This window comes from Pterocles gutturalis, unplaced genomic scaffold (genome assembly GCF_000699245.1).
Source record: "Pterocles gutturalis isolate BGI_N339 unplaced genomic scaffold, ASM69924v1 scaffold36526, whole genome shotgun sequence".
NCBI classification, from domain to species: domain Eukaryota; kingdom Metazoa; phylum Chordata; class Aves; order Pterocliformes; family Pteroclidae; genus Pterocles; species Pterocles gutturalis.
In genome coordinates, this window is record NW_010101694.1 from 35,649 (window position 1) to 48,038 (window position 12,390).

General features: G+C 37.0%; 1 protein-coding gene across 2 annotated transcripts in view; it reads left to right on the forward strand.

The window, feature by feature from the left end:
• Positions 1-12,167, forward strand: part of ACAP2 (ArfGAP with coiled-coil, ankyrin repeat and PH domains 2) — a 46,300-nt gene extending 34,133 nt beyond the window's left edge. The window contains exons 15-22 of one of the 2 annotated variants that reach the window (XM_010084195.1): positions 188-282; positions 1,681-1,856; positions 2,691-2,783; positions 4,403-4,590; positions 4,929-5,038; positions 6,063-6,173; positions 6,416-6,477; positions 11,294-12,167. In XM_010084195.1, the coding sequence (XP_010082497.1) occupies positions 188-282; positions 1,681-1,856; positions 2,691-2,783; positions 4,403-4,590; positions 4,929-5,038; positions 6,063-6,173; positions 6,416-6,477; positions 11,294-11,397 (939 nt within the window). In that variant the 3' untranslated portion in view covers positions 11,398-12,167. The remainder of the gene's footprint in view (positions 1-187; positions 283-1,680; positions 1,857-2,690; positions 2,784-4,402; positions 4,591-4,928; positions 5,039-6,062; positions 6,174-6,415; positions 6,478-11,293) is intronic. The other variant, XM_010084203.1, reaches the window with a different exon arrangement.
• The last annotated feature ends 223 nt before the right edge of the window (positions 12,168-12,390 follow it).

Genomic DNA, 12,390 nt, shown 5'->3' on the forward strand with positions numbered 1-12,390 from the left:
TCAGAATTTTTTCTCTGTATTCACCAATTGTTTCCTTATGGTATAAACCCATGCTTATTTCTGTAAGTGTGCTTTTGCCAGTGAAAATACTAAGTTGTAAAAATAGTCTGAGTGAGGTTAAAAACAACTAAATAAGTATATAAAGCCTTTTGCAACTGTATTTTAATTTATTTATTTTGCTTCATAGCTTATGTGTGAATTGGGAAACGATGTTATAAATAGAATATACGAAGCAAAGTTGGAAAAAGTGGGAGTAAAGAAGCTGCAACCTGGAAGCCAAAGGTAGTAATTTACTAGCAGTGCCTCTTCTGTCCTTATTGCTTCCTTCAGCCTCCAGCTTTAAAAGACGCTGCCCGTTAACCGTGTAACACTCCTTTGATTTATCCTTTGTTTCCCCTTATCAGCAGTGTGTTTTGCTTTCCTACTTTTCTCATTCTCTGTCTTTACTGGGTATTCCTTCTGTTGGTCCCTTTCAGCTTCTCTTGTTCATTTGTTCTTTTTCTGGTCTCACTCCTTCCTTTTGATGACAACTCTATGGCATCCTGTTCCATCTCATCAATGTGGGCATGTTGATGTTGTTTCCTGTGTACTTTGTACCATCTCAGCCAGCTCTGCTTGGTCTGTGAGTGCTCCTGGAAGGAGCCTGTGGCTGCGTGTTTTGTTTACAGTGACTTTATTACTGGGTTTGACTTTTGTTCCCTGAACCCCAGAATGCTCTTTTCTTTCTGGATACATTGCACATGAGCTCTCCTGCTTGACAGCAGCCTTCTAATGACTGTACTGCTGTCTTCCATTTCTCTGATGCTAATTTGCATTTGAAGCTAGTTTCCTAATGCTTTGTTCTGCTGTATATGATGACTTTTAAAACTTTTTTTTTACCAGCTTTCTAGTTCTGTGCTGCTTGTCAGGTGGTTTTATGGTATAGAAAACAGTGCTTTACAAAGTTTTGGCAATTTGAAGACAATGATAATAATATAAATAATGTAGACGACTTGCTAGCTATTCCTTCTAGTGGTAACTGCTTTTTAGCAGTTTCAATAGTAATACTTTTATAGCCCCTTTCCTCAGTTTGTCACAACTGGTGTGTGTGTCTCAAGATTATAACTTCAGGTTACAAGAGAATGTATTTCAGTATGCATTATGGAACTGGTAGCTGTGCCTACCTAATGCTTATTATTGCTATGGTTCTTTTGTGCAATCTTGTTCTTTAACAAATGTTGCAATTTATATTTACCTAAGAAACTAAATATTTGCTATGTTAATTCATTATTAACAATGTATGTATAAAGGATTAATACCAAGAGGTGGTAGCTGGGTTACGTGATTGTTGTAGGTCCTTTCCAGCTGAAATAATCTAGCCTGTTCTAAGTTACATACAGTAGCTGATGCTTGTTTCTTCCACAAACCACTTTCTAAAGTCTCTGCCTGAAATAAAATACATGTATATGAACTGAACAAAATTATTTTCTTTTGAGCCTTATGCATAATTTAATCAAGAATGTAGAAAGAGTTCTGAAGAGTGTGATCTTCATCTTTCTGAAAATGTGTCATAGGTGTGTCTTATGTGCAATGCCAAGCTACAGTTTTGGTTACTGGCTTTAGTATGAAATGGATGTTCTTTTAATACATGAAAATATTAAAATGTTAGCTTACTAACTCCAGGGATTTTGTACATGACAGGCAGGAGAAGGAGGCATACATCAGAGCAAAATATGTGGAAAGAAAGTTTGTAGAGAAGCAGCCTGCATCAGTATCTCTTCCTGAAAAAGTTTCACCTCAAAGTCAGGAAGAGAAAAGGCACAGTGGCCCTGAAAAATCCCTTTTGGCAGGAGAACAAGGTGCAGCATCCCAAAAAGGTATTTACACACTTCTTTCCTGATCTATATTACGTGTGTTCTTTTTAAAGTAACGTATTTTTTGTTAATTGGTTTCCTGCCTCGTGTAGAGGAATTGGAATCTGGTTTTTAATGGGTCATAGGCTAGTTGAGAAGTATAGGGGAGAAAAGACTTATTCAGAGATGTGCATTTTTAGGTGGGGAAGAATTTGGAGTGGGGATGCTTATCATTCAGAAACATATTAACCACCTTCTTTCCTCCGTATTTTCATCCTTCTTAATTTTCCCAATAACGTTCTTTCCTGCCCTATCCCTTCCTTACTGCCTGCTTTATGCTTTGCTAACTTGCATGTCCCAGCGGTTGCTGTAAGTAGCGACGAGGCAAGGCGGGAGTCTCTGTTCTGTCCTGATGAACTAGATTCACTCTTCTCCTACTTTGATACCTCTTCAAAACTACGTAGTAGTAAGTACTACAGCTATGGCGTGTTCAGTATTTGCAGTAGTGATCCATTGTGTGTTGTGGCCATCTCCCTGCCTTTAATCCATTGTCTCCAGGCTACTGCATTGCTTAGTATTTTCATGAAATAATTTAAGCTTTTTTACTTATCCTGACCTTTTCCTTTATAATAATCTTTGACATTTATTATTATTATAAATGTGTTCTGGTTTTGGTTATGGTTGCAGTATGTGACTTCATATTTTTCTATGGATACGTTAAGAATATTGAGTAATTACTAACATTTTAAAAAGTATGTATTCAGGACCAAGTATAAGAGCTTGCTTTATTATCATGGTTTCTGTGAAGAGTAGGTAACTTACAGTCTGCATAGTAATTACAGTTTCTCCCCAAAACAGTACGAAGCAGTGACAGTGGGATCCAGCAGAGTGCTGATGACAGCAGAGAACACCTTGCCTCTACTGTATCAGTTAACAGTTTGTACGAACCAGGTGCGTTAGGCTTTGCACTGTAAGATGAAAATTTAATCATTTCCTAGTAGCATGCTCTTGTAGAAGAGATTAGTACTTGGTGATACAATTCATGTCTCTTATATCCTAGTGGGCTGGAACATTTTTAACAAGGGTAATAATTGCTTGACTGACCTTTCTCTCCTCCAGGCTTGGTAGCAAGAATGACATTGAATCCTAAATGAGTTCAGAGAACTTTTTTCCAGTCAGATGATACTGAGCCAGAACTTAGTTTTTTTGCAGACAGAGCAGTGCTGCATTTTGATATAGACAAGTCTCAGCAGAAATGCATGATCCTTTTATAAACAGTAAAATCCTTATCTAATTAATGTTTATAAATATGTAAAGGGTGAGCGTCAGGAGGATGGAGCCAGGCTTTTCTCTGTGACATCCAGTGGTAGGACAAGGGGCAATGGGTTCAAGCTGGAACACAGGAGGTTCCACTTGAATATGAGAAAAAACTTCTCTACAGTGAGGGTGACAGAGCACTGGAACAGGCTGCCCAGAGAGGTTGTGGAGTCTCATTCTCTGGAGACATTCAAAGCCCGCCTGGATGCGTTCCTGTGTGATCTGATCTAGGTGTCCTGCTTCAGCAGGGGGATTGGACTAGATGATCTTTCGAGGTCCCTTCCAATCTCTAACATTCTGTGATTCTGTGGAGGTAGAATACCTGTTAAGTCACAGATAATAGGCTTTTATGTGTTATTTGAATGTTCTCGCTTAATTTTTCTGTTTTCTGTGTGTATGGAATTGACCATGTCTTCAAATGTTACCCCCTCTTTACTCAAAGTTTTATAAATTGATGAAATTATTTCCTATCTAGTATTAGCATCCTGGTCTGACAGATGTATTGAGTGTGCCTTGTCAAAATATCCAAAACATTTATTTATAAAGCAAACTTACTGTTCTACATCAAAGCACTCTTCTGAGGTGTGTTTTAAATCCAGTAGTTCAGAGCTGTGGTTTGTAGGCAAGCAGCATGTGGCTTGGATCCTTTCTTTGACTGCATTGTAGAAAACACTTATGATGCTGTAACTCGTGAAGGCTTATATATGATAATGTCTTTATCTCCCAGACTTTACTCTGTATAACTTTTATTGAGATTAAAAGAAAGATTATGCTTTAGTCCAAAAGTTTATAGCCACAGCAAGTAATTGGTAAAGGACAATGGTATCTTTTAATGAAAATTAGGCCAGCACAGTATTAGCCTCGTATTCAGGTATATCAAGCTGTTGCAGATAAAGATATATTTGTATGACTGCATCTCTGCAGGAAACTAATTTTACTCATATCTTGCAGCATAGGATAAAACACACTTCTAACCTAAAATAATTTATTAGAAATTACATGGCATATGCAAACTGAAGGATATTCACATGTAGAGAGGACGTTTTCTGGGCAGTAATAATTCTGTGAAGTGGCTGTGCCTGAATGCTGGAACAAGGCAGCTGGGACTGCTGGCAGAATGGGGCAAGAATGCGCAGCATTCTGAAAAACCTGAGTTTCCGTATGCTAGAGAAATGACATTTTTGGTCATAATTCCAGGAGGTACCTTATAAAACCAGGGATTACAGGTAAGCATTTTTTTTTTTCCTTTTCAGAAGGAGACAAGCAAGAGTCGTCTGTGCTCTGTGACTCCAAACAGCCTAGTCCAGGACTGCAGCTGTATAGAGCTGCCTTTGAGAAGAATCTTCCCGATATGGCAGAAGCATTGGCCCATGGAGCTGAAGTAAACTGGGTCAACGCAGAAGAAAACAAAGCAACACCACTCATTCAGGCAGTGCGAGGGGTATGTGATAGACATCACTGACTGATGTGGGAGGAGGGGAAGGACAGTGACAGGGATATTTCTGTGTCACTGTTCCTTTTGAACTGCTTGCTTTGCTAATTAGTGATAATGTGATGCTGAAGATGTCTTCATAATGTTCTCTCAAAGTTTTCTGAACTATTTTTTTTCCTGTCAATGCTTTGTTTGGACTTATATAACCTAGTAGGGTTTAAATTTGATATGGAAGCAAATCCCTTTTGTCTCCTTTGCCACATGACTCAGTGATGAGAAGGCAGAATGGGTTTGGCTCTTATTCTAGAGATCTGGTGCTGAATTGTTTCTTTGCTTTTACCCCATAGGGTTCGTTGGTTACTTGTGAATTCTTGCTGCAGAATGGGGCCAATGTGAACATCAGGGACACGAAAGGGAGAGGACCATTGCACCATGCCACGGTTCTAGGACACACTGGGTAACTCACTGCTCCAGAATTTGTAAATGGCCATCCTTTACTGTAGTTGTTGACGTGAAACTTGTTCGTTTTCCCCAATATTCTGGCATTTTCATATATTTCAGGACATCTAGGTTTTTTTTAAACTCTTGTGGTGAGAGAGGAAATAACATTTTGAATTAGCAGTCTCATCTGCTAACAAATGCACACTTATAGACATGCTTTGGTCCATTTTCTGAAAACACGTACTTAATCATGATTTAAAATAGTGTGAACTTTTGGTGAAGGCTCATGAGATTTTTCTTGTTTTCTTAAGAAATATGATACAAATAGGAGAAATAGTGGTGTGTGAGGGCCAAGGTTTTTTCTAACTCATCTCACCTGTGTGCTGCACTGAGACTGTATCTCATTTCAAAATGTACTGCATTACATCTTGAGTTTTGGAATCATGGCTTTTAACTGGAGCTCTGTACCAGCTCAATTCAAAGGGGGACCTAATAATCTGGTTGGCAGTACCCAAACTCTTTGCTTGCGTGAATTCTAAATAGAGTGCAAGTTGACGGCTTGAGAGAGAGAGTTTAAGACTTGAGCTTAGTCAGTATGCCCTGTTTATAAAGATGAAGAATTATAATAGCAGAGAAAAATTAGATCAGTTTTTATTGGGTAAATCAGGGACCTGTGAACTGTAATCTTTACTGTATTGATTTATCCTGCTCAGTGGTTCTTGTCTGTCATGGTAAAAGGGATGATGTTTTTTTGTTTCTGTAGCCTAAGATGATACAGGAGGGTAGAGCCTCACTTCTAAAGGGTTCAACTCAGTTGCTGCACTAGTGTGATTTGACTTAGGCTGTCTTTCTAATGTTAATTGATTAATTAAAGGTTTGATTACTACTGTGCTAACAGTTGTTCTAGATGAATAGTATTGTTTTGATATGTTCAAGAGACTTTTGGTTATTTAAGCCAAATATGTTGCATCCAGCTTGAATTTATTTGCTTTTTTCCTTTATTGTTGTGAAAATTATTCTTAAATGCTTTTTCTAAACAGACAAGTGTGTTTATTCCTAAAACGAGGAGCAAACCAGCATGCCACTGATGAAGACGGGAAAGATCCATTGAGTATAGCAGTAGAAGCTGCAAATGCAGATATTGTAACATTGTAAGTTGTATGTTGTGTTTTAAATTGGGTAACTAGGTTTTCCTATTCTGTTTCAAATTAAAAATATAAGAAATGTCAGAATTCCTTTACATAAAAACAGGGAGAGCAAAAGAAAAATCAGAGAGTGCGCTATCCATAGGTGACCTCACTGGTGGGAGGTTCAGGAGTGCATTGTAGGTCTTGAATTGCAGTCTTTTTTAGTGCTTTAAAGGTGACATTGTTCTTTGTTTCCTAAATCACAGGTTGCGTTTAGCAAGGATGAATGAAGAAATGCGTGAATCAGAAGGACTCTATGGACAGCCAGGTCAATACTCTACTAATAACCATACTGAAATGCAGTATAAGAAGTGTATTCAGGAATTTATCAGTTTACAATTGGATTCTTAGGATCTGAGGGAAATTTAAGATGGCTTCATACAATAACGTTTTTTATAAACCCCCAACACATGTTAAAGCTTCATTGAAATTCAGTGATGTGACTTTATCAGAGTGTGTAGGGGACCTAAAAGGAGAGCATTTGAAGTACATTACTGTAGTGGTGTATGTTAGTACAACCATTACCAACCTGTTCTGCTGGTAGTTGTCCACAGTTTTCTCCTATTGATGTTCCATTGAAATTCACATGATATTGGGATTTACCTCATTATTTAACAGCAGTGTTATGAGCTGGGTTGCTCAGACACTGTTGAGGAGCTCATCTTATTACAGGATACCATTCTTCCTGTGGAATGGTCCTCTTTTTATTTTCTAAGAAAAAATGCTTAGACAACAATGTAAAAATGTACATCGAATATTTCAAAATAACTCTAGACAGAATTAGGGAGGTATTGTTTACTCGAATTTTATTTTAAAATATTTTTATTTGTCAAGATACCAATAGGAAACAGAACAGTAATTCTTAAGTGTGTATTTTTGTATGCGTAGTATCTTACCATTTGATTAAAAAAAAGAATTTGCAGGCATGTGAGACAACTGGTACAAGAAAGTAACAAATATATTTAGTGAATATGTGCAACTTTATCCTCAGGCACTAAGTCCCAATTTACACTATGTTCCGATGTGATATTTATGCAAGCCATTTTTTCTACTATGGTATGCTTCCATAGGAACCTAATTTAATCTCATGCAAATATCAATGATGAAGGCACACTTGATTGTCAAATTAGACAGCTAAAAACATGCTGTTATACCTGGCAGTAGTGAAAGGCAAACATTATTTTTAAGGTTGAGTGCTAAGTACTCTTGGCTTACTCCTTTAAAGCCCTTATATGTTTTCCGCTGATTCATAAGGACTGTGTGTGCTTATGTGTTCACCAGATTGGGGCTGGAATATACTCAAGGGGCAGCATTGAGTCTCATGTCGATATCCCAGATGAACTCTATCAAATAAACCCAATTTATTTGTTTCATAAAGTTTCTCCTTAAGATGGATGTTTTTCAAATTTATTTTTAAACAAATCTTCTAGGAAATTAAAATGAAAACAATAAAAGTACTGTAGACACACAGACATTCAAATGCTTTCTTTGGCAGAGCACCAGGTAATTTAGAAATATATACTTGATTATGAGCTTAGAAGAGGAAGAGTTCCCCACTCAGAAAATGCAGCAGGCTGTGTACATGAAATAAGTCTGTTGCCAGTTTAGCCATTTTAAATGTAAAGCTGTTTTCTGATACAGTGGATGTTACTTCACTGACAGGCTGAAGGTAACAAACACTGAAGTATTTTTGAGTCTCCTCGTTTTTATTTTAAGAGGTAAAACCAGCAACTATCAGTTTCAAATAGTAAAATGCCTTTGTTTTAAGAGAGGTATGTGTTTTGATTCAAAAAAATTGTGCTAAATCATAAAAGAATGTTTTAGATAATTTAGTGGACCTGTCACAAATCCAAAATTATAAACCAGAAAATGTGTTTTCATAGTTTGTACAAAAAGCCTCGGTTACTAAATGTTAAAAATATTTAGTAAAATGTTTCATTCATAACAAATACCCGCACTACTTACATGAAAATATGAATGTGTTTAAACTGCACATGGAAGAGACCATTTTCCCTGACATCTTGTTTAAAATATTTTTTAGACAGATTCTTCAATTAGGTAGATGAAATAAAAAGCTGGATAAAACTTTCATTGAAAGTATCTTGACCTTTTTACCAGTGTGTATTACAGTAGAATCTAGAGACTGTAGTTGATACAAGCTGATCCAGATATTTTACAGACAGTGTCTGATCCTTGTAAACAGGCAAGATTGGCACTGGAAAGTAGAGCTGCTACAAGGGATAGAGCTTGCCCAAAATCAGGGAGAGGGTATCATTAGAGTAATGTTTGAAATTCAGGCTTCAAGCTGCAGCACAGAGTCCCTTCCAGGAGATCTTGCTGTGTCTTTGGGTAGCATAGCTCTGCTCTCCTTGATTCTTTACTTGCTGAAGTCTCTTTTAAAAGTTGAAGTAAATATTTAAGTGTTTTAAATGTTAGTGTCTGCTAGCCTGCTAGAAGGATTGTGTAAATGTGTAAGTGTAAGCACAAAACCTGTCTATGCTGTAGCAAGGTATAGTACCTTTATGTGATCCTAATGGAGGCAGATCTTTTTCACTGCATATACATGTTAAATTATCTGCGCTGCCCTTATTTTAGAACTCCTCTTTTCCAAAACTATGATTCTAGAAGAAAAAAAGGATTTTCAAGACAATTGTATGTTTGCTGGGAGCTATGTCAGGGTAAATATCAATGTGTGAGTTTGCTGTCATTAGAGTGAAGCCAACTGCATATTTCTCTGCTTTAGTAATGTGGTTGATAAACAGTTACTAATGTAGGTAGTGGCATCAACATTTCTAATTTAAATATACACAGCTGGTTTGAGCTGCTCAGAGAATGTATATATTGCTTTGCAAGGTACAGTTGGTCTTCCAAAATATTCCTAGAATGGGAACTAGCTGAAACTAGCTTGTTCCACGACAAGTTAATTTCTGGTGGTAGAAGCCATATGCACCATTGTACTGTTTCTTGTCTAATACTTGAGTGCTCATCTTCTGGTGCTACAGTATGTCTGCTAACTATTTGATGTTAGTATTGCTACTTTTTCTTCCTATCTTTTCTTGAATGTATGATGTGTGCCTTTTGAGTTACTCTGGTGTTAAATGGTAAAGCAGTGTGATAGTATTTTTGTACATAAAATCTGCACTTTAGGGAAAACATTGCTTGGAAAGGGAATTTGCAGAATTCAATTTTAAAGTAGGATTTAAAAATAGTTATAAGGTTTACAGTATTAAATATTTTAATGCAGCATACAAACTAAATGGGCACTTTATTTTAGTCTATTTTTGTATATAATATTTTGTTATGTAATAGAGCCAAAACCAGAGCCACAATGTATCTTGCAAAAATAGCTTTTGTTTTTTCTTTCAAGTTAATTTGAAAGAATCAAATATGGCAACTTGAGTATGAGTTCACCCGTGGAACTCACTGCTGTATTAAAAGCATAACTGCTTTTGGCATACAAGCTTGATTCCCATTTGTGCTGCTCTTAGCTCTTCTTTTGATGAGTGATACAACACCCTTCATTCTGCGCTTATCTCCCAATGCAAGCAGTTAACAGAAACTGTTACAACAAAATGTGTCCTGTGCTTGCTTCATGTCTAGAACATACTTGAAACTAAATCTGAAAACCAAAAAGGAATTTCACTAGAACTAACTTTTCCTAGTAGAGCAGTATTGAATGTATTTATCTTTTAAAGTCTGTGAAGAATTATGTCATTGCATTTTCATATAAGCCCACGTGCCATGTGTGTTAAATATTTCTGGAAGGTCTTTTATAATTTCTGAAAGTGTTTTGAAATGAATGCGGTCTCATCTCCAAAAGAATAATAGTTCTCATATTGGAAATATGCATTAAAAGGTGGAAAAACAAAACACTTTTCACTGTAGTGCCAACTTTTAAACACACACAAAATCCTTTTTAGAACTGCCCTTTGGAAAAAAAGTGGTATAATAATACTCTGCAATCATATTAGAAAAAAAAAATCATGTCCAGCATACATGATGAGAGAGAGTTTGGCTTGATTTCTTTGTCATGCTATTAACTGAGTTATCAGCAAGGAACAGCAGGGATCTTGTGTCCTGTGCGCTCATCTGTGTTGGGAAGACAGTAAAATTTGTATGGCTGCATAGTTCCTGACCAGACCAAATGTTTTATGCATTTAATTCCCTTTGAAGGCAATAGGGTATGGTTAATGTTTTAAAATTAAAGCCAAGCTCAAGGCCCAAAATGCTACAGCAGATGAAAGAATGTGAAAATATCCATTTTAAAGTGGCAGAAGAATGGCTTGGCAAGGACTCAAGAAGTAATCATTCCTGAATGTGTTTTCCTGTGTAGACAGGAAGGGGGAGGGAGGGAGGGAGGCAGGCCTGGTGGTACTTGCTGCTGTTCTTCATTTTGGAATATGTACTAGTAGTCGGGTTGTGTTTAAGCACAAAGGGTGAAGATAAAAACAAGTGAAAAGTTTAAAGAAAGTATTATCACTCTTAGAGATAAAAGATGTAATGAATGTTCAGTAATGCATGTAAAAATTTATATTTGCTGAAGTAATAGACCAAAAGGATTTATGAACAATAATTTCTCTACGTAGGATTGCTTTTTTTATATACTATTGCTTGCTGATTGTTTCTTTTATGGGGAGTTCTGTCTGGCTGTAAGACTTCTGACCTCTGTTTCCAAGTAAATCTTTATTTATGCCATAATTCTACTTTCCTGAAGAGAATCTTGGTTAGCACTTCCTTGCAAAAACAAGGGTTTTATTCTTTAATAGCTAATAAACATTTTTCTTTTTACATTGCTTTAAAATGCTTTCATTTTTCCTTTCTAACTCTGAACTTTCCTCTGTGTGGCTGCCTGTGAGGTACTATTTCAGGTATAGTTTGGCTTTGTTTAATTTGCTTCTACAGAGCATGCATGCAAGTAAACAGTCCCAAAGAGTTCACATCAGCATCATGCCATCTATAAGCAACCTTTGTCCATGAATAAGTGTTTCACAGTAATTGGTAGCGTAGTAGGGCATTTGTGCAATGGTGGGTGATGTTAACTATCGCAAATGTTTAAAACTGTTTCCCTTTTCTTTTCTACCTAGGAGATGAAATTTATCAGGACATTTTTCGTGACTTTTCTCAAATGGCGTCAAATAATCCAGAGAAGCTAAACCGTTTCCAGCAGTCAGATTCACAGAAGTCTTAAGTGTCAAGAAGGAAAAGAACCTGATCCTTATAGAACAAGTCTTTTTTTTACTTTAACAGAATGAACTATATGCATTTTGTTAGGTAGTTTGGATAAAATGACCACTCTAATGTAGCTTTAGATTGTGGCAGCTGGGCAAATGTATGAGTTGTTTTATGTTCTACCATATGTATACCTCAGCAGCTGAAGAAAATGTTTAAAAAAAATGAATACCTGCTAGCTCTGTATCAAAATAGTACCTGTTAGCAAGTACGAAGTTTGACTGCAGTTGGTACATAAAGTTAGCAGAGCGTAGCTGTATGCGTTGCAGACTCCGGATGGCAGGATGATCAGACCAGCTTTGCTAGTGTCCCCTACTGTCTGTCTCCCTGTCACCATAAAGAACATGCCTCTGACAAGAAGGTCTGGGTTGCATTTTCTGGGACTGTTCGGAAGGGAAATCAGGTAATAACTTACTGAGTTGTCCTTCTATTTGTGGGCCTATAACTGAACAGATTCTCTTGTTCTCACCCTGGCTCTGGTTAGAGGTAAGCTGTTAAGACATAGTAACTCCTGCTCATTTGCAAGCTCTCCCACAGTGGAGGCTTCAACACCAGGCTGGCCTTTATGCTGGTGACTGCGGGTCAGTCACAACAGGTATCTATGGAGGACCAAACTTCTAAGAGCAGTCTATTTTCTTTTTTTTCCTCTTAAATTAAACTTTCTGTGCAGCAAGTATACTTTCAAATGAGCATGTGGAGCCTTTCATGAAAAATAAACCTAATCCTTCTGGACATGATGTGAGGTTTGTTTGTAGTATTTTGATATCAAAACTTGAAATTTGAGACATTAAAGTAAATATTGAGCCAATGGAGGTTGTGTAGGAGAGTCCTACAAAGGCTTTTCGTTACCTTTTCTTTTTCTTGTTCTCACTACTAGCCCTAAGCTGAATATGTAAAATCTCATCTGCAGTGCAGCCACCCTAGATTTAGGGCAGTCATTCCTTTATATCAG